The 27,243-nt window shown below is 49.9% G+C and overlaps 1 protein-coding gene across 2 annotated transcripts in view; it reads left to right on the top strand.

The window, feature by feature from the left end:
* Window positions 1-27,243, top strand: part of map2k5 (mitogen-activated protein kinase kinase 5) — a 77,801-nt gene that overhangs the window by 31,703 nt on the left and 18,855 nt on the right. For both annotated transcript variants that reach the window (XR_003933081.1, XM_030110573.1), the window contains exons 9-19: window positions 10,938-10,977; window positions 11,064-11,132; window positions 12,607-12,688; window positions 13,018-13,079; window positions 14,751-14,799; window positions 14,887-14,960; window positions 16,865-16,915; window positions 17,001-17,072; window positions 17,589-17,618; window positions 24,412-24,438; window positions 24,712-24,744. Coding sequence is in view for 1 of the 2 variants with exons in the window: in XM_030110573.1 (XP_029966433.1) it covers window positions 10,938-10,977; window positions 11,064-11,132; window positions 12,607-12,688; window positions 13,018-13,079; window positions 14,751-14,799; window positions 14,887-14,960; window positions 16,865-16,915; window positions 17,001-17,072; window positions 17,589-17,618; window positions 24,412-24,438; window positions 24,712-24,744 (589 nt within the window). In the remaining variant the exon portion in view is untranslated. The remainder of the gene's footprint in view (window positions 1-10,937; window positions 10,978-11,063; window positions 11,133-12,606; window positions 12,689-13,017; window positions 13,080-14,750; window positions 14,800-14,886; window positions 14,961-16,864; window positions 16,916-17,000; window positions 17,073-17,588; window positions 17,619-24,411; window positions 24,439-24,711; window positions 24,745-27,243) is intronic.

Genomic DNA, 27,243 nt, shown 5'->3' with positions numbered 1-27,243 from the left:
ACGGTCGTGGCTCTGAAGGGATTGAGACCCCCCCCCCCCCCCAGCCCTGTGCCTGGGACGTCCGTCAGCCTGGTTTGTGTCTCGTCTGAAGTTTGAGAACATCTCTGATATTGATTGGAGGCTGCTGGCTGCTGGAGGTAGCAGCGCCGCATTACCTGCCACGCCCCCCCTCCCCCACCCCCCCCCAACCCACCCCCCCACCCCCGGCCCCCCGTGTTATGACAAGCTGAGCGTTGGTGCTGCTGCCCTCCATCAGTCGTCCCAGATGGAGACTGAAGTATTGATCACTGCTCGCCTTGGCTGGACGGACCGGCCCGAGAAGAAAACTCTAAATCCCCCCAAACATCTCCGGAGGCTCCATTAAGCCCCGCCCGCTCACGGTGGAGCAGAATAAGATTGTTCATCAGTTTGGCACCACGGGGGGGGGGGGGGGATCGGGCAATACTGCAAGACCAACAACTTTTCACTCAATTTAGCCCAGCGAAGAAAAATCCATAGGCACCGGTGCTGAACATGTTCTGACCGAGAGGAGAAGATTAAAGGACGGTCTGCTTCACTCGGGTTCTGTTTGAGAACAGCGGCTCCCGTCCGCTGTGTGGCGACGTCGCTCCTCGCAAGCTCCGCCCCTCCAGCGCCGCCGGAGGCTAACCGCTAACCGGGAACCGGCACAGGTTTAGTGCTTTTGGCGAAAAGCTTCATCGTCACGATGGAAAGACTCCTGACAAGGTTTTGATAGTGCTGTCATGTGATCAAAAAAAGATATAATTAATTACAGGATTTGTAATTAATTAATCACATTTTAATCTCATATCTGCTTTAGGTCCCCAAGTGAAGAATTGGAATTCAGGGACGTTACAGAGTTGTAGTGCAGGACTCATCAAATGAAAACACCGAGAAGAGAAGATTTGAAATCCACTTTTTTATTGATGATGAACGAAGCTCAGAACAATCAGGCAAACTTAAATAACTCTTTCAGTGTGTTTCATTAATGAAAGTCTAAAGAAGAAAAAGCTTAAGTACATCCCAGCAAACCAGTTCGGCCTGGTGCTCGAATCAAAAATGCAGTGAAATATAGATTAAAAAAATTCTGAAATGAAATAATGCTGAGCCTCAGATAGGCACTGAAGCAAACTAAACTCAAAATGAAGACGAAAGCTAACTCAGTACAGCAATTCAGAATGAACACTGCAAGTAGAGCATGCCTCTAAACAAGACAACAGTTCCATTCACATTGAACTGCCGCTCAGGTGTGCTGCAATTAATCTCAGATAAAAATGTTTTAATGCGTTAATTTTGGGTGTAGTTAATTAATCTAATTAATTCATTAAAGTGACAGCTCGAGGTTTTGGAACAGCGACAGGAGAGCAGTGGAGCGGAACGAGAGGAGAAAGAGACGTTACTCCGTCAGGATCTGGATTCACTCGTTGATTTCCTGCCGTTCAGAGGAAAGTTCAGTGAAAATCTCCGTTAAAATGGATCGCTGTGTTGACACGAGGCACTGAGGATGTGAATAATGGATAGGGTAACCAGTCAACACATTGAAAACTGATTCTGATCAGTTCTGGTAGTTTGTAGTAGTTTGTAGACAGGCAGATGGTTTTAATGAGACTGATGTTGCGTCCGAGGCTTTCCTGTTTCTGGTATTTATCATGTTGAAACTTAGTATGAATCAAAATAAAATACAATATAATAATTAATATGGAAACAACAATGCTGTGATGATTTAAAGATGAAAATGGAAATAATAGTATAATAGCAATTATAAAATTTGAATGTAATTAAAATAGTAATTATAATAATAATTGTGATAACATGTGATAATAATAAATGTAACGGTACAATATCAAATGAACGCTGATCAGAATCATACAGCCATAATATCAATGACAATCAAGTACAATATACATCCTGAAACCAATTCTCTCAATAAAAATCTCCATCTGTCTGAAGAGTTTGACTTCATTTCATTCTGTTAATGTGTGTGTCCTCCATGTCTGATGTTTATAATAAACTCCATCAGAAGTTGAAAACTGATCGATATATGGTCACTTCTATGCGGCACACAGCAGCGTGAAGACGTCTGCTCACCCTCCGGCAGACTCACGTGACAACAATGCTTGTTTTCGTTGGTTGTTGTGCTATTTTAGCCCCGCCCCTTCCCTTTTTTTGGCCAACTTGACTGTAATACTGATTGAAGATTCTGATGAGAGGCGCTGTGTGGAGGCGAGGCGAGGGGCGGGCGGAGCAGTCCGGTGAGACGACCTCCAGAAAGCCGGCCGGCGCCGCGGCTCCAGGAAACCCTGCATTTCCAGCAGGACCGGTGTTAATTGTGCCGGCGGCCTTCACGGCTCCTTGAAAATTTGCCGCCGCTGCTTGTTGTCCTTTTTCCATTTTAGGTGTTTTGTCAGTTTTTTTATAAGCTGAATTATTGAACAGCGTCGTCCCCGGCGGCTCCTCTGAGGTGCTGCTGGCAGCTTTTTAGCAGGTTGTTAGTCGTGAAGTGACGACTTGCCGACGTGACCGTGGCGCCGCGTGAACGCAGTCAGAATCTAAAAAATCACATGAAAGGCTTTCTTCTCCAAAAACTGAGCAGAGTCATTACAGGAAACGCCAGGACCATCAGGGCTGCGTGAGCTGCAGCATTCTGGGAAACAAAGACGTGTTTCCTTTGTCTTCATTTGGGAGATGACAGCAGGGGGCGCCGTCTCCTGGTTTTAGAGCTTCATGTCATTGATAAATTTCAGTAAAATGGTGAAGTCCCGTCCGCCAGGCGGCGTTTTGGCTTTCTGAGCTCGGAAGATTAAAATGGTGAGAAAATAACAAAGGAAAAGACCAGAAAAGAAAAGATTTTCTTCACTTTGTTTTACGTAAAATTTGCTTTAAAATTGAGTTAATTTTTGAGGAGATATTTAAAGATGCATTAATGCTACGTTCACACCGGACGCGTTGCAGGCGTCACGGGCGTCACTGACGCCTCAAAGCTGAAGCGAGTAAAGTGTGGAATTCGACGCATGTTCAAAAACACACGAAGCTTGCAACGCTCGCGACGCGCGGCAGCTCAGTGGCATGAGTGGGAGGAGATTGTGTCCTGTCTTCATGTTGACAATGGCGGGATCAGTGCATAAATCACTTTAGCTCTAAACTCTTCAAATGTATAACTTTGTCGGGTTTTTTTTTTTTTAAATTAGCCGACAAAGTGGTCGTTTAGAGCCCGATTGTGTCGTTTGTTTGTCCGAATGCCAACTGTTTATGATTTTGTTCGGATGAATTCGGCGAAATGTGAGCCAGCCGCAGTGAGCGGCTCCAGCAGGAGGAGTCAGAGCAGGAGAGAAGCAGAGCACACACGACCCCTGGACCCGCCACGGGGCCCCCCGCCCGGCACGGCGCGCAGCGCTGTTCCCCCGACCCAGCAGCCCAGCCTCCAGGCCCGGTCGGGCTTTGGCGGCGGGCGACGCGGATCACACCTTCGGCCGCCCCCGCCTCTCCGACCGGCTTCCCGGCGACCCGCAGCAGGACCGAGACGCGCGGTCTCACCCAGCGGTCCTACGGAGCGAGCCCGCCAGCGAGCCTCCGCCTCGGAGCGGGCCCGCTCCGGGCGTCGCACCGAGGCGGCCCCCCGGTGCGGCGCGTCACCCCAGCGGCGGGCCCGCCGGCGAGCCTCCGCCTCTCCCGGGCCCAGTTTGACGAGCTTCTGGCCCGCGTCAGCGCTCAGAGCGCTCGTCTGTGATTGGATGACGCTCGGCGTTGACGCTTCCAAAGTTCAATTTTCCCAACTTCAGGCGTTGACGCCTTCAACGCGTGACGCGCATGGCGAGCGTCGGCAACGCTCGAAACGCTCAGAAAGCGACGCTCGAAAAGCGCCTGATGCGCGTTGGGTGCGTTGAAGCTCGTCCACCATAGACTTTGAATGTAAAAGCGACGCCCGTGACGCCTGCAACGCGTCCGGTGTGAATGTAGCATAAGGAGTTTGCACATTTTATGCGAAACAGCGGCCCCTGCAGGCCTTCGGTGTACCTGCAGCTTAGTGAAACGCTCATGCCTGTGGCTTGCGTCCATGTATGTGCACGGAAGAGGGGAACTCCTTCCTCGCTCTTTAAGTAGCACTGGAGTAAAATTTAAGGTTCTTCTGCCTGGCGGGTCTGTGCTGGAGCTGTGGCAGTGCTAGAAGCCGGTCTGTTCTTACTTTCTGGAAGATCCATCCTCAGTACTGCTCAGTTGTTGCTCGCTAAGCATCTGGCGGAGTAATGGCGGACAAAACGAAAGCTAAGGAAGTCAGGCCAGCGGGAGCGCTCATTACTTCATTCCTTTCAAACTCTCCCCAAAAAAATTCTGGTGCCGGACCGGCACTGCAACTTTCAAGGGACAATTTAACGCTGTTAGCAGTGCTTACAATGAATATGTCAGGGCACATTGTACACACCGTTGAATATTTGTAACATATTTGTGGTGGAAAATAAGTATTTTTAAAGTTGAAAAACTCTTTAATGCACCTTTAAAGTTAAGCTTTTATTGGGTTCAGTAAATCTGCTTTGTTACTGTTTGTCCCTCAGAAGGTAAAACGCAGTTCCGTAGTTTCAGTAGTTCCTGAACGCATCCTTGTGACTGTGGAGGAGTAGGGGATTTTCCATGCCGCACCTGAACGAAGCATTGCGCCCGGACGGCTCCACTTTTCAGCGTTGGGTGCGGATCGGGCTCTCCGAGGCGGGGGGAGATCCTGGTTCAGACCCAGAGGATTCCCACGGCGCAGGAGAGCAGCATTTTCAACACCTTCAGACTGACTGCATTCCGTTAGCATGCTAGCTTAGCATCTCTGAGTGACTTTATTACCACATCGGCACACAAACGTATCAAAAACGGGAACCGTTGAGAACCGGTGCTCATTCCTGGGGACTGGATATTACTTCAAATGAACGGTCTGTCCCTCGCATGGACAGGATCTTCAGGGAAGACATGGTTCGACTCGGAATGAAGATCAGCCTCTCCCCCTGCGCCAGGGCAGTTTGCAATAACGCCACATGTAGCGTCCACTGTCTTCACGGTGTCCACTGTCTCCAGTGTCCACTCGCTCTCCATGTTTCAGTTTAAAACCAGATTTTGTTCTCAGCTCCCCTCTCTGGCAGTTTGAGTGGCTGCAGTACCAAGGTGGCCACTAGGCGTCACCACTGATTGATCTTCTACACAATATGAAATACTGTAAATCCTCTAATAATGACCCGTGTTCCATTAAAAGCCCGTCTCCATTAAAGGGGCTGTATCATGCAAAATTCACTTTTTGTATGTTTTAACCTTGTAATATAGTTCTGTTCTCACCAAAAACTCCCCCAAAGCAGTTTTTTCCTTCGTGCCTGCATGTTTGAGCTTTCCTCGTGTTTCTGCTGCTCAGAGAGGCAGCCCCCCCCCACACCTGTGAAAACACTCCGTTTCCCACGTTCACGTCACACTGTGAAGATGGCTCCCCTGAGCCCCCCCCCCCCCCCCCGCAGGCCCTCGGCAATCAGCGTTGCTGCTTTTTTCTAACTCCGATTACGGAGATGAACTTTAACAATCGTCTGAAAGCAACAATCAAGCAAGAGCAAGAGTCTGAAGAGTCTGAAGGGTCTGAAGGGTCTGAAGAGTCTGAAGGGTCTGAAGAGTCTGAAGGGTCTGAAGAGTCTGAAGGGTCTGAAGAGTCTGAAGGGTCTGAAGGGTCTGAAGGGTCTGAAGGGTCTGAAGGGTCTGAAGAGTCTGAAGGGTCTGAAGAGTCTGAAGAGTCTGAAGGGTCTGAAGAGTCTGAAGGGTCTGAAGGGTCTGAAGAGTCTGAAGAGTCTGAAGGGTCTGAAGGGTCTGAAGGGTCTGCGCTTGGTGAGTTTCTAACAGGAAAAGACGTTTTTGTGTGAGAGAAGCTAGAGCTAAAGAGCTGAAGCTAGCTAGCGTATTTGTTTTGAAGCGCTGATTGGTTGAAGTTCGCTGTCAGTCAAAGTCCACAGGGGGAGAGGCGGGATTCAGTGAAACAGAGCGTTTTCTCTTCCGGGTTTCAGAATTAGCTCCAGAAAGTCTTTTATTTCACACAAAATTACTTTTCCTTAGCGCCAAAAATAAACTATCACCATGTTAATGCCATTTCTAGGGTTGGACTAGCTAAAAAAGCAGGATACATCCCCTTTAATGACCGGGTGCGTCTTTGAAGAAAGTTCATAAAAGCCGCCTCCCAATATAAGCCTGTTTTGTTTTGTTTTTTTTTCTTTTTCTCTGAAGCGCTACGGCGCTGCACTGACAGTAGTCTGTGCTACAGCACCAGTCCTCCTGGTGTGGCCACCGTGTGCATTACACGCGTCTGGTAAAAATGGCGGAGGGACAGAAAATGTCTCGATGTTGAGATTAAATTTTTTTCACATCGATTGAAAAAGTAAATGAGCTCAGAACATTTTATTGGGTTCAAACTGACACAGAAGATCTTTCTGCTCTTTTTGAAAATTTTAAAATATCAGCCTCTCTCTTATACATGCCTCCTTCCATTGAAAGCCTGGTGCGGCTACAGCTCAGACAAATAAGGAGGTTTTACGGTAAATGAATCCACACTCTTATGGCTGAATGTGAAGAACACCCCAGCACTCGTTTTCACGTTTTGGCTTCAGAAGTTTCACGTTTACACGACGACGTTTTTGAAACAACCGTTTCTACAGAAACAGTGAAAATCCCGCCGACCATCGCAGCTTATTTAAAGAGATATTGGCCTTATCCGGTGAATGGCAGCGCTGACGGCGCCCCTCCTCTTAACCTCCCGGCCCCTTTATGACCCGCAGCCATTTAGACGGGATTGGATGTTACCGGCCCATCCATCACTGTCCGCCTCGCCGTTTTACTGCCGGCTCTCTCCGAGGCCCGCCGGGTCGGCCAAACCCACCCGGCGCCGGCCTTATAAACACGGCAAGGACACGCGGGCCGTTCCCCCGACTCACGGCCACGCCGGGCCGTTAGAAGCCGCCGCCCACCTGACCTGGAGACTGGAACCTTGGAGCGCTCGGCTCGGCTTCTCTGCTTCCTCTGATCCGCAGTTAAAGGTTCAATAAATCTGGGATCTGGAGGACTGCAGCAGGAACACTGCAGTGGGAAACAAGGGCCGTTTCCATGGAAACCGCAGAAATGCTGACGACGATACATTCAAAGATACACTCCGCTTTAATCAGAGGTCAGTCCTGACGGCCTGAACGGCCACTTCTTCACCAGGACGTCCTCCAGCGGCGATCCTCCTCCTGCTGCTGTTCAGTTCAGAGCAGAATGCACTCTGGGAAAGACTTCAGATCCGTGTTGTGCAGTGTGTGTGTGTGTGTGTGTGTGTGTGTGTGTGTGTGTGTGTGTGTGTGTGTGTGTGTGTGTGTGTGTGTGTGTGTGTGTGTGTGTGCGCAGTGTGTGTGTGCGCAGTGTGTGTGTGCGCAGTGTGTGTGTGTGCGCAGTGTGTGCGCAGTGTGTGTGTGTGTGTGTGTGCGCAGTGTGTGTGCGCAGTGTGTGTGTGTGTGTGTGTGCGCAGTGTGTGTGTGTGTGTGTGCAGTGTGTACGTTGTGTGTGTACAGTGTGTACGTTGTGTGCGTGTGTGTGTGCAGTGTTACGTTGTGTGTGAACATTGTGTGTATGTGCAGTTTGAATGTTGTGTGCGCGCGCAGTGTGAACGTTTTGTGTGTACAGTGTGAACGTTGTGTGTGTGCAGTGCGAACGTTGTGTGTGCAGTGCGAACGTTGTGTGTGCAGTGTGAACGTTGTGTGTACAGTGTGAACGTTGTGTGTGTGCAGTGCGAACGTTGTGTGTGCAGTGCGAACGTTGTGTGTGCAGTGCGAACGTTGTGTGTGCAGTGTGAACGTTGTGTGTGCAGTGTGAACGTTGTGTGTGCAGTGTGAACGTTGTGTGTACAGTGTGAACGTTGTGTGTGCAGTGTGAACATTGTGTGTGCAGTGTGAACGTTGTGTGTGCAGTGTGAACGTTGTGTGTGCAGTGTGAACGTTGTGTGTGTGCAGTGTGAACGTTGTGTGTGTGCAGTGTGAACGTTGTGTGTGCAGTGTGAACGTTGTGTGTGCAGTGCGAACATTGTGTGTGCAGTGCGAACGTTGTGTGTGCAGTGTGAACGTTGTGTGTGGAAAAACCCGTCCATTAAAACGTCCACTGCTTCTTCCTCACCATGTTGGACATGAGACGTCGGTCCTCTGTCCTCCTCCTCGTCGTACTGCCACTCTTCGTCTTCTCCACACCGTGAGTCGCTCCTCTTTTAGCCATTTGGCGACTCGTGAAGCTCGTATAGCGGCGTACTGCGTGTGACCACTAGATGTCACTGTGTGGCGACAGAACGAGGCAGTGAACCAGCGCTCTGCCTGTTCTCTCCACGAGAAGCCTCGCTTGATCACTTCTGCGATGTTACAGTGTGTGTGTGTGTGTGTGTGGTGTGTGGTGTGGGGGGGGGTCAGGGCTAACCTGGTGCATGTACACTGCCACATGGACGACAGCAGGGTAAATGGACCACATTAGCCCTGTGTACGCACACACACACACACACACACACACACACACACACACACACACACACACGCACACCCACACACACACACACCCCGTGGGGCAGTATGAATACTGCATGATGGAGCTGTTATTCCAGAGCGGTCTGGAGTGTAAATAAGACGCGGCGGCGGCGGCGGGGCGTTTACCGGGGTCAGCCGGGGGGCGGGGCTGTAGCCTTGTCCCGGTGTGTCCCCGTGTGTCCCCGTGTCCCCGGCCTGTCACTGTCACTCATGCGGGGACGTTCGGCCCCGGGGTGGTCAGGGGCGCCGCGGCCCCACACGGGGGCGGGGCCACGTTGCTCAGGGCGGCGGAGTCCGGGTTCAGTTCCTGGTTTGAACCGGGCTGCCCTGCCGTCCCTGCCAACCTGCCTCCGTCAACGGGCCTGGCCCAGAACCTGGACCAGAACCTGCACCAGAACCTGGACCAGAACCCCAGACCTGGACCAGAACCTGGACCAGAACCCCAGACCTGGACCAGAACCTGGACCAGAACCCCAGACCTGGACCAGAACCTGGACCAGAACCCCAGACCTGGACCAGAACCTGGAGCAGAACCCTAGACCTCAGAACACTTATGAAAGCTGCTTTTTTTTATCAAATTTTATTCTTTTTGTTTTTTCCTCCCAAAACAATTTTTTTGAGTATCTAAATAGTTTCCAGTTATTATATTTTGTCGTTTCTATATTTTTAATTTAATTTAATTCATTTTTTTTATTTAATTTACTTTAATTTTAATAATTATTTTTTTATTTTTTAATGTAAACTTTTTAAAAATGAATAGCTCTTATTTTTCTGTTTTAATTCACTTTGATCTGAATCATTTCGTTTTTTGACAGTTTAGTATATTTAATCTAAGATTTATAATTTTGTGTTAATTTTTTAAAATGTTTTGTGTTTCCATTACTCACATAAATAGTAAATAAATAGTTTTGTGTGGAATTTTCCATTTTATGTTTTTTCCAAAAAGTATTTTAATTGAGGTTTTCACAGAATAACAATGGAAATAATTCCCAAAAAATGTGAGAAATAGAAGTTGTAGATTTTTCCATTTTAATAAAAAAATTACTTCATATTTAAATATTTTTAACATGTGTGTATCAGTGCTGCCAGTCCAGAAGGACTTTTTTTTACTGATCTCGAGTCATTTAATGCACACAAGTCACTTTTCAGCGGAGCGGTTTCACACCACAAAACACTCGGGATGGTGGGATTTGAACCAGCCAACAGTTTAAAGCTGCGTTGCTCAAGGGAAGGCCAGGGCTGGGTTGTGCCTGGGTGTGGAACCGTCCAGCCCTCACACTCACTCTGCCGTTCATCACATTCCCAAACAATTCAAGATTAACAGCCGTCTTTGAAGTAATCACCATTAAAACCAACAGCACTTATTATATTTACTTTAATTAGATTTTCTTTCTCCATCGATTTTAATTTTAGTTTTGGTTCCAGTTTCTCAGGATTCTTTATTCCACCCAGGCTTTTTTGTTTTGTTTTTTTTTTTGTGTCATTTTTAGACGAAGTCACTTTTAACCCTCTGATTTATTCTGGTCTGGAATTTAGTCTTAATTTCTTTGTGTGTGTGTGTGTGTGTGTGTGTGTGTAAATACTGACGCTGCACTAATAGGTGCCATTAATTAAAGGCCTGGGCGACTTTAGAGGGATACGGCTGCAGAGCCATTTGATACTGCCGTCCCACACACATTAATCACACCTCACTCACACACACACACACACACACACACACACACACGCACACCGTCTCAGGACGAACCGCTGACGGGAGATCTGATCGGGATCACGTTCGCCGAGCCAATCAGGCGGCAGCCCGTGTGACGTCCAGGGCTGTCACCTGACAGGGTGTGTGTGTGTGTGTGCGTGTGCGTGTGTGCACGAGCGGTAAACTAACCCGGCAGGCTGTAACTAACGCCGCCGTTGGGCATTAAGGGCTCTGATAATGAAATCCTGGAGCGGCCAATCAGCTGCTTCACCTGCAACCCGACCCTCCGTCTGGGAGAAGCGGAGAAGCGGGCCGGCGTGAGGAGAGCTGTCGGTGACCGCAGGACAAGTTTCATTTTCAGAAGCATAACAATGAACTTTCTTGTCAATTTCCGGATGGAATGAAGAGATGAGCATTCAGAGATCACAGTAAATCTAGCCTTTTTTCCCAGCATGCTCTCTTTCTCCTCACCGAGGAAAGCTGCAGACGAGAGTGTTTTAGAAATTACAAACCGTGTTTCAAAATAAAAGCTACCCGTGGTCTCTGCTGCTGTAAGGACCCGTCGGCTCTTACTGTGGAGGGTCGGGAGGTTCAGTTTTCCTGGTGTGTGTGTGTGTGTGTGTGTGTGTGTGTGTGTGTGTGTGTGTGTGTGTGTGTTACTGTTTAACCACAGCCTCCCTCTCTTTGTGTCGTCTCTTTAGGGCGTTCCACGTCCTGAGCCGGCGGGTTCTGGCCGTCAAGGTGAGGCTCTCGCGGCGCCGCCGGCCACGGGCGAGACGGCGCCGCCACGCCTCCTGACGGCGGCCGCCGCTCTGCTGTGCTTGCAGGTCATCCCTCTGGACATCACAGCGGAGCTGCAGAAGCAGATCATGTCTGAACTGGAGATCCTCTACAAGGTCTGCTCCCCGCCGCTTAATTAGGCATGAGCCTCGCTAACGAGGCGCCGTTTCATGGCCTCTGGTCTCACTTACAAAGCCGAGGATCGGCGATACCGGGACTCAGACGCCACCGAACGCCGCCGTCTCCGGTTTACTGCTCACTCACCGTGACGCTGGTTTGTCCTGCTTCCTGCTCTCGTCCCGACGTCCCGGGCTGGAGCATGGCGAGCGCGAGAACGCAGACGGAGGGATTCCCAAGGCTCTGCTGAAGGAAGCGTAGAAATGGTTCTTGTCAAGAGAAAAATCTCAGCCCTCAAAGATCAGTTTATTCAACACTTCAACTGACAGATGTAGATGCAGATATTTTGAGTTTTCATTTGGGAAAAGTTTCGCATTCATATGGAAACGTTCTGCAAATAATTTTCGTTGACACGGCAGCGTTCTGAAAATAATGAGCGTTTCCAGAAACGAGCGTTTCACGTTGACGAAGTCCAGGCATTTTTAGGAAGTGTCGTTTTCTCCCGTCTCCACGGTGACGTGTCGGAGCTCAGGCGTTTCCAGAAAGTGTTGTTTTCGGCCGTCTCCATGGTGACGGAGCTCAACCGTTTCAAAAGAGTGTCGTTGTCGCCCGTGTCCACGGTGATAGAGCTCAAGCATTTCCAGAAAGTGTCATTTTCGCCCGTCTCCACGGTGGCAAAGTTCAGGCGTTTTCAGAAAGTGGCGTTGTCGCCCGTCTCCACGGTGACGGAGCTCCAGCGTTTCCAGAAAGTTTCGTTTTCGCCCGTCTCCACGGTGACGTGTCGGAGCTCAGGTGTTTCCAGCAAGTGCTGTTTTCGCCCGTGTCCACGGTGACGACACTCAGACGTTTCAAGAAAGTGTCATTTTCGCCCGTCTCCACGGTGGCAAAGTTCAGGCGTTTTCAGAAAGTGGCGTTTTCGCCCGTCTCCACGGTGACGGAGCTCCAGCGTTTTCAGAAAGTGTCGTTGTCGCCCGTGTCCACGGTATTGTCGCCCGATATTGTCAAGAACTTCAGCCTTGGAAGCTTCTTTCAAAAAGTTTTGTGGGGGTTCTGAGAATCATCACGTAAAACAGTTCCCCAAATCACTGTGGAGGTTTTCCGTTGTCGCTTGAAACCGTCACCATGGAAACACCCTGAGTCGCCTCTCCTGATGGAGCTGTTTAACAGAAGTCGCCCCAATTGCTTCCTGTTTCCAGAGCAGGAAGTGTTCCGACACAAAAGCCTGAGTTATTTATTACTGTAGCGTTTACCTGCTGAACAGCACAGAGAGGAAAACATGACAGGAGTGGACCCAGGACGGCGCCTGGAGGAACTCCACAGGCAGTGACGAGCCAGCATTTCACATGGAGAGTAATGGCTTCATCAAGTTTATGGTGGAATTTAAAATCAAGATGTGTGTGTGTGTGTGTGTGTGTGTGTGTGTGTGTGTGTGTGTGTGTCTGTGTGTGTGTCTGTGTGTGTGTGTGTCTGCAGTGTGACTCTCCCTACATCATCACCTTCTTCAGTGCCTTCTTCGTGGAGAACCGGATCTCCATCTGCACAGAGTTCATGGACGGTGAGTTCCTCTCCTCTGCCGTCTGAGTCCATTCACACTCCTCATGGCCGCCTGCTGCTAGCCGGCACGCCTGCTAAAAGCTACAAGGGCGTCATGCAACGTGTGTGTGTGTGTGTGTGTGTGTGTGTGTTAATGCAGCCAGTCCCCTGTTTCACACATTCGCCAGCTTGTCAGTGAAGTCTGTAAAAGCTTTCTTCAAACGTTCACTCAATTATTAAAAGCAAGGCGAAGTCATTAAAGTCAGTGTGCAGCTGCGTGCGAGGCGGCGCCGGCGGAGGGCGGAGCAGGCGGACGAGAGGACGCAGTCACAGAGCGCTCTGTGTTTTCAGGAGGATCGCTGGACGTCTACAAAAGAATTCCCGAACACGTGCTGGGGAGGATCGCCGTCGCCGTGAGTTTGAGCTTTAACAGACGTCTGTGAATCGGGAATGAAAACCTTTTGTTCTTGATCAGGATCGACAGGACAGAACAAAGCTTTCAGTCCCCTGTGGATTTTATGGTGGTTTATAATACATTAAATAATCACACTTCTCTCTTTCATAAGGTTTCCATTCACCTATTCTCATAGTAATTCTTATAATAAACATGAATGGAAAGGCGATAATTCAGAAAAAAGAAAGTCTAAAAATTTAGTAAGAAGCTTTTGCACAGAAGGGAATGGACGTTTCTGTGAAGCAAAGTTTGATATTTTGCTGTGGAAACAGGTTTTTTAGACAGATGACGACTGAACTGGAAACGACGTCAGTCATCGACGCGCCGTCAAACGGAATGTCGCTACAAACGAGCAAAAATGGAGACAGTGAAGGAAGCAGACCCTCCTGTGTGAGAGACGCTCTCTGATGATGTCATCGGGGAGACGCTCTCTGGTGATGTCATGAAAGAGACGCTCTCTGATGATGTCATGAAAGACGCTCTCTGATGTCATGAGGGAGACCCTGATGTCACGAGGGAGACGATCTCTGATGATGTCACGAGGGAGACGCTCTCTGATGATGTCATCAGGGAGCTGCTCTCTGATGATGTCACAAGGAAGATGGTCTCTGATGTTACGAGGGAGACACTGATGATGTCATCGGGGAGACACTCTGATGTCACGAGGGAGACACGCTCTGATGACGTCATGAAAGAGACGCTCTGATGATGTCATCGGGGAAATTGTCACTGATGACATCATCTCGTTGAACACACTCCTCTCAATAATTGCAAAAAATAAATAGAAACAGGCGCAAAGTCACATTTTCTTTTCTACATATTTACTAAATTTCCTCAGAAACTTTAATAGAAAAATAGAACCCCGACTGTTCTGTATGTCTCTCTCTCTCTCTCTCTCTCTCTCTCTCTCCCTCTCTCTCTCCCTCTCTCTCTCTCTCTCTCTCTCTCTCTCTCTCGGGTTCTCTCTGTATTTTGATGAAGCATCCTTGATGTGTACTGATTGTGTTTCAGGTGTCCTCACAGAGTCGTCCCCCCCCCGTGTCTCCTCTGTCTCCCTCCTCTGACTTGGACCATAACGAGGCGCTGACAGCTCTTTAGTGTCTGTTCATTCCAATTCACAGCTCTGCTCCGTCTCACTTGTTAATTATCACAGAGAGAAAAGCTCTTCGGAGCTCCTCTCTTCCTCCCTTCATCTGTCACTGATGAACTCTGAATTCATTTTGAGGGTCCGTCTCCATGACGACGGAGCTCGCAGCCCCTGAAACACAACTTTTTGTGTTACTGTTCCATGTTACAGTCACACAATCCACACGGACGAGCTGCCCATTGAACGATGCACAAATCTGATAACACATTCACAAAATGAAAAATACACAGTATGTGACACGCTCTATTACACACACACACAGACACACACACACACACACGCAGAGGTCAGCTGACTCTATCAGCTTCTGTTTTCTGACAGAAAGAAGGAAAAATGGATGAAACGCAGCAGCGCTGTAAATCCAGCTCAGGGTCAAGGGTGTGTAAATAGAGAAACTTCTCGTGTGTGTGTGTGTGTGTGTGTGTGTGTGTGTGTGTGTGTGTGTGTGTGTGTGTGTGTGTGTGTGTGTGTGTGTGTGTGTAGGTAGTCAAAGGCCTGACGTATCTGTGGAGCCTGAAGATTCTTCACAGAGGTGAGGGGGGGTGGGTGGTGGCGGGCGGGGGGTGTGGGGGGGGCAGAGTGCTGAGGCTGCAGTTCTCACCACACTTTGTCTCCGCAGACGTCAAGCCGTCCAACATGCTGGTGAACACCCGGGGACAAGTCAAGCTCTGCGACTTTGGCGTCAGCACACAGGTACGCCGGGGACGCCGAGCGGCAAGGGCGGCGGGACGAGCCGCGAAGGCGGTGTCAAACATGTGGAGCGTGGCCTCTGATGGGACCCGATCAGGTCCAGAGAGCCGGGACTCGTTGTCCTGGTTCAATGAAAACCAGATCTGTTCCTGATCCGTCAACGCTGTTGACTGTTAGCAAGCTAGCCTTAGCATTAAGCAGTTTGCTCATCTTATGTGAAACAGCACCCCCTGCAGGCCTTGGGCGTAACTGGAGCTTAATGAAACGCTGGTGTCTGTGGCCATGTACGTGCACAGAAGAAGGGAACTCCTTCCTCGCTCTTTTAGCAGCGCTCGAGCAAAATGTAAGTGTCTTCTGCCTGGTGGGTCTGTGCTGAGCTGTGGCAGTGCTAGAAGCCGGTCTTTTCTTACTTTCTGGAAGCTCCATCCTCAGTACTGCTCAGTTGTTGCTGCTAAGCATCTGGCAGAGTAATGGCGGACAAAACAAAACTTGATATCAGGATATCAGGCCAGCGGGAGCGCGCATTACGTCGAGCTCAGAGCGATTCGTACCTGAATCACTCATATTGCTGTGCCTTCAGCGCCCTGCACTGGAAAATAGGAGCGACTGCATCTTGCAGAAGTAGCTCTTGCTGCCCATCAGGTGGTGAAAACGTGTGTGGGTGTGAAGAATTGATCATTTAATATTTAAAACTGCGCTATGCTCCTTTAAAGCTGTCAACTGTTAGCGGGCTAGCCTTACCATCAATTCTGTCACGCCGTTGACTGTTAGCAAGCTAGCCTTAACATCAAAGCTGTCGACTGTTAGTAAGCTAACATTAGCATTAAAAGCAAATTTCCAAACTGAAGCAAAGGTTTCATCGCCGAAACTATTTAAAGTTCGAGAAACTGAAACGTTTTCATGTGAAAAATCATGAACGGCACAAGTAGTGTGTGTGTGTGTGTGTGTGTGTGTGTGTGTGTGTGTGTGTGTGTGTGTGTGTGTGGTCAGCTTGTCAATCACAGCATTCATCTCCCACTCCGATGCCCTGAGGGTCTTCCTCTCACATTAACCCCTCCCACCCTCATTGTTCTGCTCCCTCCCATCAAAATCACTCAGAATTATAAACACACATACACACACACACACACACACACACACACACACACACACACACACACACACACACCACGCCGAGCCTCATTTATATGTATTCTGTAGATTGGAGCGTGGCTGGAACACAATAGCTCTGTAGATGTGTGTGTGAGCAAAATGTATTCATTGGGGACAAACTGCACCATTTCCCAAAGCAACACACACAACACACTCACACACACACACACACACACACACACTCACACACACACACACACACACACACACACACACACACACACACACACACACACACACACACACACACACACACACACACACACCGTCCATTCTGTGGTGAGTTGTCATTCATTTTTAACCTCCACTTCTTTCGGAACTCCAAGGCGAATTTTGCACACGTAGGAATGACTTGTCCCACGTCTTTTTATCCAGTGTCTATTTGCACATACACACACACACAATACCAAGCCCAGCCAACACGCACACACGCGCGTGCACACACACACACACACACACACACACACACACACACACACACACACACACACACACACACACACACACACAAACGCGCACCGTCTACACTTCTTTCACACACTGCAGGACATGAAAAAAACAGTCCTGAGGGAACAGACATTCATTATCACAGGCCTGTCATTGATGACATGTGCTATTGTACACACACACACACACACACACACACACACACACACCCTCCGTCCTTGTCCCCGTCCCCGTGTTGTCAGATGTCCGTGCTGTAAATGCGGTTGCCTGCTTCATGTTGCCTCTAACCTCCTGTCCTCCGCCTGCAGCTGGTCAACTCCATCGCCAAGACCTACGTGGGGACGAACGCCTACATGGCGGTGAGTGTGAGGCTCCATCGGCTGGGTTCGGCGTGTGTGTGTGTGTGTGTGAGGGCGGAGCTGACGGTGTGTGTGTGTCTCACAGCCGGAGAGGATTTCAGGAGAGCAATACGGGATCCACGCCGACGTGTGGAGTGTCGGCATCTCCTTCATGGAGGTGGGTTCAGCCTCTGCACACCTCCTCCTCTGTGTGTGTGTGTGTGTGTGTGTGTGTGTGTGTGTGTGTGTGTGTGTGTGTGTGTGTGTGTGTGTGTGTGTGTGTGTGTGTGTGTGTGTGTGTGTGTGCGCGTGTGTGTGTGTGTGTTGTAGTTGGGCTTCACGTCTCCCTGCAGCTCTTATTGATAAAGTAATCAGTTACTTCCGGTCATGGATCTTTATCCCTCCTGTGTTGATCTGGGAAACTTTAGCTTTGCTGTTAGCGTTAGCGTTAGCATTAGCATCAGCTGAGCTGGCCGCCCGGGAAGATGCTCTATCATGTGGCTGACGCTAACAGCTGAGAGCTCGTTCCCTCCTGCCTGCCAGAACCAGCCAAGGGCACCAAAAACCCACATTGACGCAGAGGTGTCAGTGGGGTCCTGAAAGCACTGTGAAGTAATGGGATTACTGTGCAGCCTGTGAGGTGTTGTTTGCTGACGAGCCTGTTGTGTTGACTGCTGTTTGTTTCTGTCCACAGCTGGCTCTGGGGATGTTCCCCTACCCGCAGGTGAGACCCGCTTCTCCAGAACCCCCTCGGCGTTTGCAGGATTTCTCTCCTCACGTTTGATTGGTCGTCAGGAGGTTTAAGTCGGATCAGAGCGTGAACGGGTTTCTGCTCCAGTCTGGATGGTTGAGGACTGGTCTCCTGCAGGATTTGCTCCTGTCGGGGGTCCGGCTGCTGGTCCCACTGGCAGCAGTGAAACCCGGCTCTGGGACTGCTCCTCGGTTCCAATCCCTCTCACATGTAATTGCTTCTCAATCCCATCAGGCCTTAACGGGTTCCGTAAGACGGCTTGATCTCCCTGATCCCCGCCGACTGATCTGGATCCGGTGGCCTCAGGTCACCTCCGGGTTGGGGGGGGGGGGGGGGCTCACTTAGAAGCTGGAACAGATGGAGTCTCCAGGGTCCACATGGGGGCAGGAGAACCTGGGTCACCTGGAGATCTGTGCTGAAGAATTCAGCCTGGAGAACCGTTGACACCACAGAGCAGTGACGCCGCAGAACAGTCATTCATCTGGACAGAACACCCAGACTGGACAGACTGTTGTTAAGGTGACTGTCAACTGTAAAACCACCAGGACCAGTAGGATCTGGACTGGAACCAGGACCAGCAGCAGTGTTTCAGGAAGTGTTGTTTTACCCGTTGTCATGACAACAGAGTGGAAGCATTCTCAACAGGTTGTGTTTTCAGTGACTCTGAGCACGAAACCCCGAATTGCAACAGCCGTTTTGCGTTGTCCCTGGAACACATGGCGGGTTGGGGTGGACACACCCGGCTGCTTCCCTCCTCTTTCATCTGTACGTTCCATCTCTTTGTGAAACTGGATGTGTCGGAGAGTCAGAGCCTCCTGGATGTGAGTGAAGTGATCAGCTGAGGTTCAGTCACCATGTGGCTCAGCACCGCCATCCTGCCTCGCCCTGTCTCTCGTCCAGTCCTCCCTCCGTTCCCCCGTCCGGGTCTGCAGCATGGCGGCACTCCTCCCTCCTCCCTCCTCCCTCCTCCCTCCTCCCTCCTCGCCGTTGATTGGACGCTGCCTCCATATGTTGGAGCAGCCGTTTGCCTCCAGGCTGTAGCGGCGCAGCGGCGGCGCTCCGATCCGCCTCGTCAGCCACAGCCAGAAACGTCCCGTAGCTGTGACTGCTGCTACAGCTGGTACAGCTGGCTGAGCACCACCCTCCACTGCACCACCGCTACACCCTGCTACACTCCCGCTACACCACCGCTACACCACCACTACAACCCTGCTACACCCTCACTGCACCGCCGCTACAACCCTGCTACACTCCCGCTACACCACCACTGCACCCCCGCTACAACCCTGCTACACCCTCACTGCACTACCGCTATAGCTCCGCCACACCCCCCACTACACCCCCACTACACCCCACTACACCCCTACTACACCCCCACTACACCCCACTACACCCCCGCTACACCCCCACTACACCCCCACTACACCCCACTACACCCCACTACACCCCACTACACCCCCACTACACCCCACTACACCCCTGCTACACCCCACTACACCCCCACTACACCCCACTACACCCCCACTACACCCCACTACACCCCCGCTACACCCCTACTACACCCCCACTACACCCCACTACACCCCCACTTCACCCCACTACACCCCCACTACACCCCACTACACCCCACTACACCCCACTACACCCCTACTACACCCCCACTACACCCCACTACACCCCTGCTACACCCCCACTACACCCCACTACACCCCTACTACACCCCCACTACACCCCACTACACCCCCACTACACCCCACTACACCCCCGCTACACCCCTACTACACCCCACTACACCCCCACTTCACCCCACTACACCCCCACTACACCCCACTACACCCCTGCTACACCACCACTACACCACCACTACACCCCACTACACCCCCACTACACCCCTACTACACCCCCGCTACACCCCCGCTACACCCCCACTACACCACCACTACACCACCACTACACCCCCACTACACCCCTACTACACCCCCGCTACACCCCCACTACACCCACTACACCCCTACTACACCCCCACTACACCCCCGCTACACCCCTACTACACCCCCACTACACCACCACTACACCCCACTACACCCCTGCTACACCCCCACTACACCCCACTACACCCCACAACACCCCTACTACACCCCTACTACACCCCACTATACCCCTGCTACACCCCCATTACAACCCTGCTACACCCCCACTGCACTACCGCTATAGCGCCGCTACACCACCACTCCACCCTGCTACACCACCACTCCACCCTGCTACACCGCCACTACAAACCCCGCTACACCACCACACCACCCCTACTACACCCCCACTACACCCCAGCTATGCCGCCACTACACCGCCACTGCACCCGCACTACACCGCCGCTACACCCCCACTACACTGCTACTACACCACCACTACACCACCACATCACCACTACACCCCCGCTACACCGCCCCAACGTTTCAGTGGACAGGAGATTCCGGCGGTCTCTGGGCGGATCAGGCTCTGGTTACACTTGTTAAACTGAAAACACTAAACCGCGTTTACATGACGACGGTGTGCTCAGCCGCTCCGTCTCCATGGAAACGAGGTGAGGTGCCAGTTTTCCGAAAAGCTGCTGTCCCGCATGTTTCAGTGAAGAGGAACTGATTGCAGGGCTCGTTTCCTAACGAGGTGGAGCTTTTCAAAAACATCCCGCCGTGTAAACGGGTGAAAATGACACTCTGTGGAAACGCCCAGGCTTCACCGGCCCAGAGCCAGTAAACGGCTCTCCTGCCCCTGCTCAGCGGAGGACAGCGAGAACAATGATCTCCCAAAGAATGTCAGGACTGGTCCTGGTCCAGGTTCTCCTGGTTCTGTCCCTGCCGTACAAATCAGGGTTTCTGCTCCTGCCGAGAGGGCATCGTTTTCAAAATGTTTTCAGACTCATAAACAGTGTTTTGACGTGAAGCGTCGTCGTGGAAACGCAGCCTCAGTTTCCACCACAGACTCTGAATCTGGCTTTGGGCCTTCCGACGGTTTCACTTCCTGAAAAGCCCATTTTAACTGTTTCTTTAAGCCTTTATCTGTGTGTGTGTGTGTGTGTGTGTGTGTGTGTGTGTGTGTGTGTGTGTGTGTGTGTGTGTTCTGTTTGCTTTTATTTGTGGATATTATTGTCCCCCTCATTCCTTCTTTCTTTATTCTGTGTGTGTGTGTGTGTGTGTGTGTGTGTGTGTCATCACCTCGTGTTTGTCATGATTAGAGCCGGTCTCTCTAATTCCGCTGCGCCACATGCCGGGCTTCATTTGCATTCTTTGTCAGGAGTTAATGGACTTTCTGCCGGCTCGCTCTGGAAGTCTTTGAAGACAGCAGACCTGACGCCTGCCGCCGCCAGCGCCGCCGCCGCCGCCGCTCCTGATTGATTTGTCGTCTTTGCGCTCGCACCGGCGTTGTTTTTGTTTTTGCTCCCACTCCGTCATGTCGTCCTCACATTAGAGTGGATTCCTGGATGCAGCCGGGGATTCAGGAGCTTTCATTACACATCACTGCATCCGTCAAACGCCGTCCCAGCATCCATCACTCCACTCCGTCCTCTCTCAGATGAAACGCAGAGCAGGCGTCTCTCTGTGCCGACTTCTGTAAACTGCTGGAAATTAATGACGGGTTTGAGTTGAAGCTGATATTTAAAGCTACAGGACCAAGAGAAGCAGTGCTGCTCTTCTTCCTCTGAGGCCAGGAGGAACTGAGGGCATCACTGCGCCCCCTGTGGTATAGAATGGTATTACACGGCAAACAACTGGCTGGCATTGATGCGATATAAGTTTATTGTGAAGGTACTTATTAGTGACTGAAATACAAATGGATGATGCTCTATAATCTGATGTCAGAGGAGGAAGATGCTCTATAATCTGATGTCAGAGGAGGAAGATGCTCTATAATCTGATGTCAGAGGAGGAAGATGCTCTATAATCTGATGTCAGAGGAGGAAGATGCTCTGTAATCTGATGTCAGAGGAGGAAGACGCTCTATAATCTGATGTCAGAGGAGGAAGATGCTCTGTAATCTGATGTCAGAGGAGGAAGATGCTCTGTAATCTGATGTCAGAGGAGGAAGACGCTCTATAATCTGATGTCAGAGGAGGAAGATGCTCTGTAATCTGATGTCAGAGGAGGAAGATGCTCTGTAATCTGATGTCAGAGGAGGAAGATGCTCTGTAATCTGATGTCAGAGGAGGAAGACGCTCTATAATCTGATGTCGGAGGAGGAAGATGCTCTATAATCTGATGTCAGAGGAGGAAGATGCTCTATAATCTGATGTCAGAGGAGGAAGATGCTCTATAATCTGATGTCAGAGGAGGAAGATGATCTTGGTTGCTCAGTGAACTGGAGTCTTGTGGATGGAGGGATGGCTGGAGGGATGGAGGATGGAGGGACAGTGAGATGCCGTCGTCTCAGCCTGAATCAAACGTCCTCTCTCGCCTCTGAGGCTCGTTTCCTCCGTCGAACATGAGACTGGTTGAGTTTTCTGATTCGCCGCCGCCGCTCTGATCCTTCTCGAGTGTTTATTGAGCTGCTCTTTAAAGCTCGGCGCCCGGTTTGACTCCGGCCGCTGCGATGCATTCAAGGCTCAAGAAACGCTCGGGAGCTCTGGACTCTCACAACACACTCATGGTGCGTTCAGGGTCACAGTAGAGAGCCGGCGCAAAGAAAAAGGCTTTTCTTTCAGCCGTGTTCAACCTCAAGCATGCTGGGATCAACTCACACACACACACACACACACACACACACACACACACACACACACACACACACACACACACACACACACACACAAACAGAGCAAGGACAATGAAATGACTTGAATGGTAGTAAGATATCATGTTAAAGAAAATAATATAGAACTCATCCGTGTTCATGAAAGTCGAAAAAAGAAAAGGAAAACTGAATGAAGACCCAAAAGGAAATTTCAATTAAAATCTAAAAAGTTTGGATTCCTTTAAAACATTAAATGAATTTAAAATTTCAAAAAACATAAAAGTAAATACAACACATTAAAAATGAAAATTCAAGTGAATGTCAAGAAATTCAAATTGCAGATATATTTTCATTTGTAGTCTTAAACAATTTAGCTGAAAGCTACTGTGTGTGTGTGTGTGTGTGTGTGTGTGTGTGTGTGTGTGTGTGTGTGTGTGTGTGTGTGTGTGTGTGTGTGTGTGTTTTCTGTTTGCTTTTATTTGTGGATATTATTGTCCCCCTCATTCCTTCTTTCTTTATTCTGTGTGTGTGTGTGTGTGTGTGTGTGTGTGTGTGTGTGTGTGTGTGTGTGTGTGTGTGTGTGTGTGTGTGTGTATACACTATAAAATAAGTTTTATGAAGTCCATCTCAAACGTGATGTAATATAAAAGACAAAACTATTTAACAGCATCAAAATTCACTCAAATCCAAAGTATTAAATTAACAAAAATACAAAAGTTAATTACTTGTGCCAACAAATCTATTAATTTTCATCAGCATGAATTCAATTAAAGACCAAATATGTTAAAAAAAGACAAAAAGAAGTATTCAGTTAGGAAATAGAACTATTTTTGAATTAAGAGGCAGTAATAAGAAATTCCATTGAAATCCAGGTGAAAAGGGTCATTTTCTGTTTTCTAAGAGAGAGTGAGGCTGTTACTGGCCGACTGGAGGAGCAGCAGCTCATGCTCCATCATTCCTGGACAAACCAGATTCCACCACAGCCTCCAAGTGTCTGAATCAGTTGGAGTGGGGGGGTGGGGTGGGCAGTTCAGGACCCTCTGGGTTTTACAACGAGCCAAACATGCATTTAAAAGAGCAGCGAGAGATCCTGCACTGCGTCTCTCGATGCAGACGGAGCGCCCCCTGCAGACGGAGCGCCCCCTGCAGACGGAGCTCCGCCTGCGGCAAGAGCTCCATCTGCGCTCCGTCTGCAGGGGGCGCTCCGTCTGCAGCGAGAGCTCTGTCTGCAGCAAGAGCCCCGTCTGCAGGGGGGGCACTCCGTCTGCAGGGGGGGCACTCCGTCTGCAGGGGGGGCGCTCCGTCTGCAGCGAGAGCTCCGTCTGCATCGAGAGCCCCGTCTGCAGGGGGCGCTCCGTCTGCAGGGGGCGCTCCGTCTGCTTTCTCTCAATGTGAATGTCCCTTCTTCAATGGGGGCAGATGAAGAACACCAATAGGCTTAAGAACCTCCAAAGCCCCGCCCCATCCCACCATCAGCCAATCATGGAAGCTGCTGACATGTGAGCTGTGCAGTGATTGGCTGAGAGCAGATCGATCGATCAGTTTCTAGAAGTTTCCACTGGAGTGGAACCCAAAGGCTCTTTTCAGGGTGGAACTTGTTGAAACGCTCGTCTCAGTGAAAACTGTGGGAACCACGACTTTGTTGGGACAACACTTCGTCTCCGTGGAAACCAGGGGAAATGCTAATTTGCTCCTTCTCTTCCATCTCCTCTTCTTCGTCCTCTTATTCCTCCTCCCCCCCTCCTTCTCTTTCTTCCTCCTCCTCCTCCTCTCCCCCCCCTTCCTGTAATGCATCACCCCTCCATAACCTGCGGGGCAGGACTGACGGCAGGGCATTAGCGGGTGTTTCTAGCCGGGTTCCCTGCAGAACGGGACGCGGCTCCATTAACACTTGTGTGTTTTCATTATGTAAATGACGTTAAAGCGTTTTCACAAATTGCCACCAGGAAAACAATCATTTCCTCCCAGTGATCATAATGTGTCCAACTGCATCGTGTTGATTATGACACGCTAATTACATGTCTGCTCTGCTCTGTTCCAGATCCAGAAGAACCAGGGATCTGTGATGGTGAGTACCCCCCCCCCCCCCCCCCCCCCCCCCCCCCCCCCCCCCCACCGTCACTCTTGGGTGACTATAAGGAAAAACACTCAAATTGCATTTTGCCTGCAAAATATCATCTTCTGTTTGAAGTGCTGGTATTAGATTATAATGGAATAATAAAAGCAGGTCTGAGCGGCGGATTAATCTCTTCTTTTTTTATCACTATTGATTTGTCCCATTGTGTGAAGAATTTCCATGAGGTGTTTCCCCTCTTTAATCTGCCGTCTCTGCCGTCCGCAGCCTCTCCAGTTACTGCAGTGCATCGTTGATGAGGTGAGTGCTCGTCTCCTGGGCTCCTAATGGCCCGGAAAGCTTATATTTTGCTTCCTAATGAAGCAAACCGCTCGGGCGGCTTTGCTCTCCATTCACACAACCCTTCACCCCACACAGCCGCCTCGGGCTGCGCACATGCACACACACACACACACACACACACACACACACACACCGTGACTGATACGGGGAGCATCAAGAGAAAGGCGGGTTTCCTCCAGGAATTCTGTTCTAATATGAGAGTGTCATCAGCGAACGGCTTCACCCTCACGACATTTAAAACAACTTTCAGGAATATATCCAAAAAAATCAGATCAAATCATGAAGTTTTGCCGTTTATTTTTAAATAATCTGAACCGGGACCGGGAGAATCTGGACCGGAACCATGAGAATGTGGACCGGGACCAGGAGAATCTGAACCGGGACCAGGGGAGTCTGGACCGAGAGTCATGACACTCAGGAGGAAGGCATTGTCAGTGTCCATCCACTGAGCATGTGCAGAACTACTGTTTACTACGGCCGTGGAACCGAGGAGCAGGACCTGGACCAGGTCCAGGACCAGGAGCAGGTTTCCATGGAGACGGAGTTGGTGTGTTCTTCAGAATAGGGATGGGAGTCGAGATTCGATTCTTTTGTAGAACCGGTTCCTCATGCCTCGATTCCAGTTGTTTTGCTGTCTCCTTGACGATTCCGTTCATCGGTTCCGCTGTGTACCATGCACGGAGCGCATGGAGTCACAGCAGCCACAGTGCAGCTGCGGTCCGCTCTGGCGCCGCTGCAGAGCCACGGCCCAGAAACCTTCAGCAAGGTTCCTATGCTTCCTCACTCCGGAGCCCTGCTGCTTCCATCTAAACAGAAACAAGTCGGGTGCCAGATGGAAAGTCGATACGTGTTTCAAAATCTGTGATTTCAAAATAAAATGCCGTGTTTTTGCCCTAACATAGTTTTTTTTTTTTTTTTAAGTCTTCAGGTAGAAAAATAACAACACGATCTAATCATTTTATCTATTAGAAGAATGAACGATGTACTTACCTCATTGTAGGAAAGTCAAACGACACCAAAATTGCACAAAACATAGCTCTGTGACCGGAGCGGCTGTGTTGCCAGATTGGGCAGCTTTCTGCACAATCAAGCCTCTTTTGAACCCGAGGTGGGTTGATGGAATGTTAATGTGTTTGTGACGTGTTTTTTTTTAAATGCAAATCCGGTTTTTACGGTTTTAACATGTATTTTCCACAGAGATGGAGGTTTGGACTGCTTTCTGTTGTTGGTCAGTTTTAACATATTTGGGGCAGATCTGGCAACCTCCGTCAGCTGACAGCAGACACATGAGGCCTGTGAGTGACAGAGCTGCAGAGCTGGGCTGGACAGCACAGGCATGCAGAGTGAGCCCAGCGTAATTTGGTTTTGAACTTTCCAACCTGGCGTCAGGAAGAAGCTCCAGAGTTTGGCTGTATTTCACACCAAATGATGAAACTGGGGCTACGTGCAGCTTGCAAAGTTTTCATGACATGGATATTTTTTTCTTCTGTTCAGGATGAAGATATTAAAGAGTTATTAAAGAGTTGTATTGTTTCATTTCTCACTCAATGAGAATCGATAAGAGAATTGACAAGGAATCATATGGATAAGCAGTATCGATAATGGCATCGGAATCGCAAAATTCTTAATCCACTGAAACCCTCAAATACCTGAACCAGTCCTCACCCTGCAACCCGCCCCCAAACCCCCCCAACCCCCGCCCTCAAACGCCCAGCTAATGCCCCAGCTAGCACCGCAGCTAATAGCCCGGGTAGCACAACATCTAATGCTGCAGCTAATGCTATTGCTGCAACCAGCATCTAGCTAGCAGTGCAGCTGATGCCCCTGCTAGTGCCTCGGCTAATGCCCTGCAAACAGCAGAACAATCAATTACCTCCAGAAGTGACTCCAGTCTCAACATAAAGCCAGTTTTCGTGAAACCTCATGGTCAGCAAGACAGTGCAGCTTCAAACTTCTCCTCTAGCTGTTGCATTGTGGGTGGTTTTCCAAATCCGCCCTGGCAGCAGGGTTTTGAGGCTTGTTTGATAGCAGCCGGGTAGCTAGCTAGCTTTCACAGAAGCTGTTTAAAAACCATCGTTTTTTTGGGGGGTTTTTTTCTCTTCAGTTTGCTTGGTGTTTGTCCGTTGTCCAGATTGGAGCGTCTTGCGGTCCAGATTTGGTCCACTGGCCTGACGTTTGACACCCCTCTCCTAGCTCTCCTTCTTTTACATCTTCTTTCTTCCATTTAGGATTTTTTAAAAGGCGCTTTAATGGCTAAATAAATTCCTGTAATAATAACATTCGACCCTGATAATGGGACGGACGCATCAAGATAATTAGCTGCGAACATTTTTTAAATATCCTCTGAAGTTCTCAGTTATTTCCTGAATATTCGACCCCGAATACGAGATCGCCCCGTTTCTTCACACAGCTCCCATTGTGTGTGTGCATGTGTGTAAGTGTGTGTAAGTGTGTGTG

Source organism: Salarias fasciatus, chromosome 1, assembly GCF_902148845.1.
Source record: "Salarias fasciatus chromosome 1, fSalaFa1.1, whole genome shotgun sequence".
Taxonomy (NCBI): domain Eukaryota; kingdom Metazoa; phylum Chordata; class Actinopteri; order Blenniiformes; family Blenniidae; genus Salarias; species Salarias fasciatus.
This window is presented reverse-complemented; position numbering and strand designations above follow the sequence as displayed.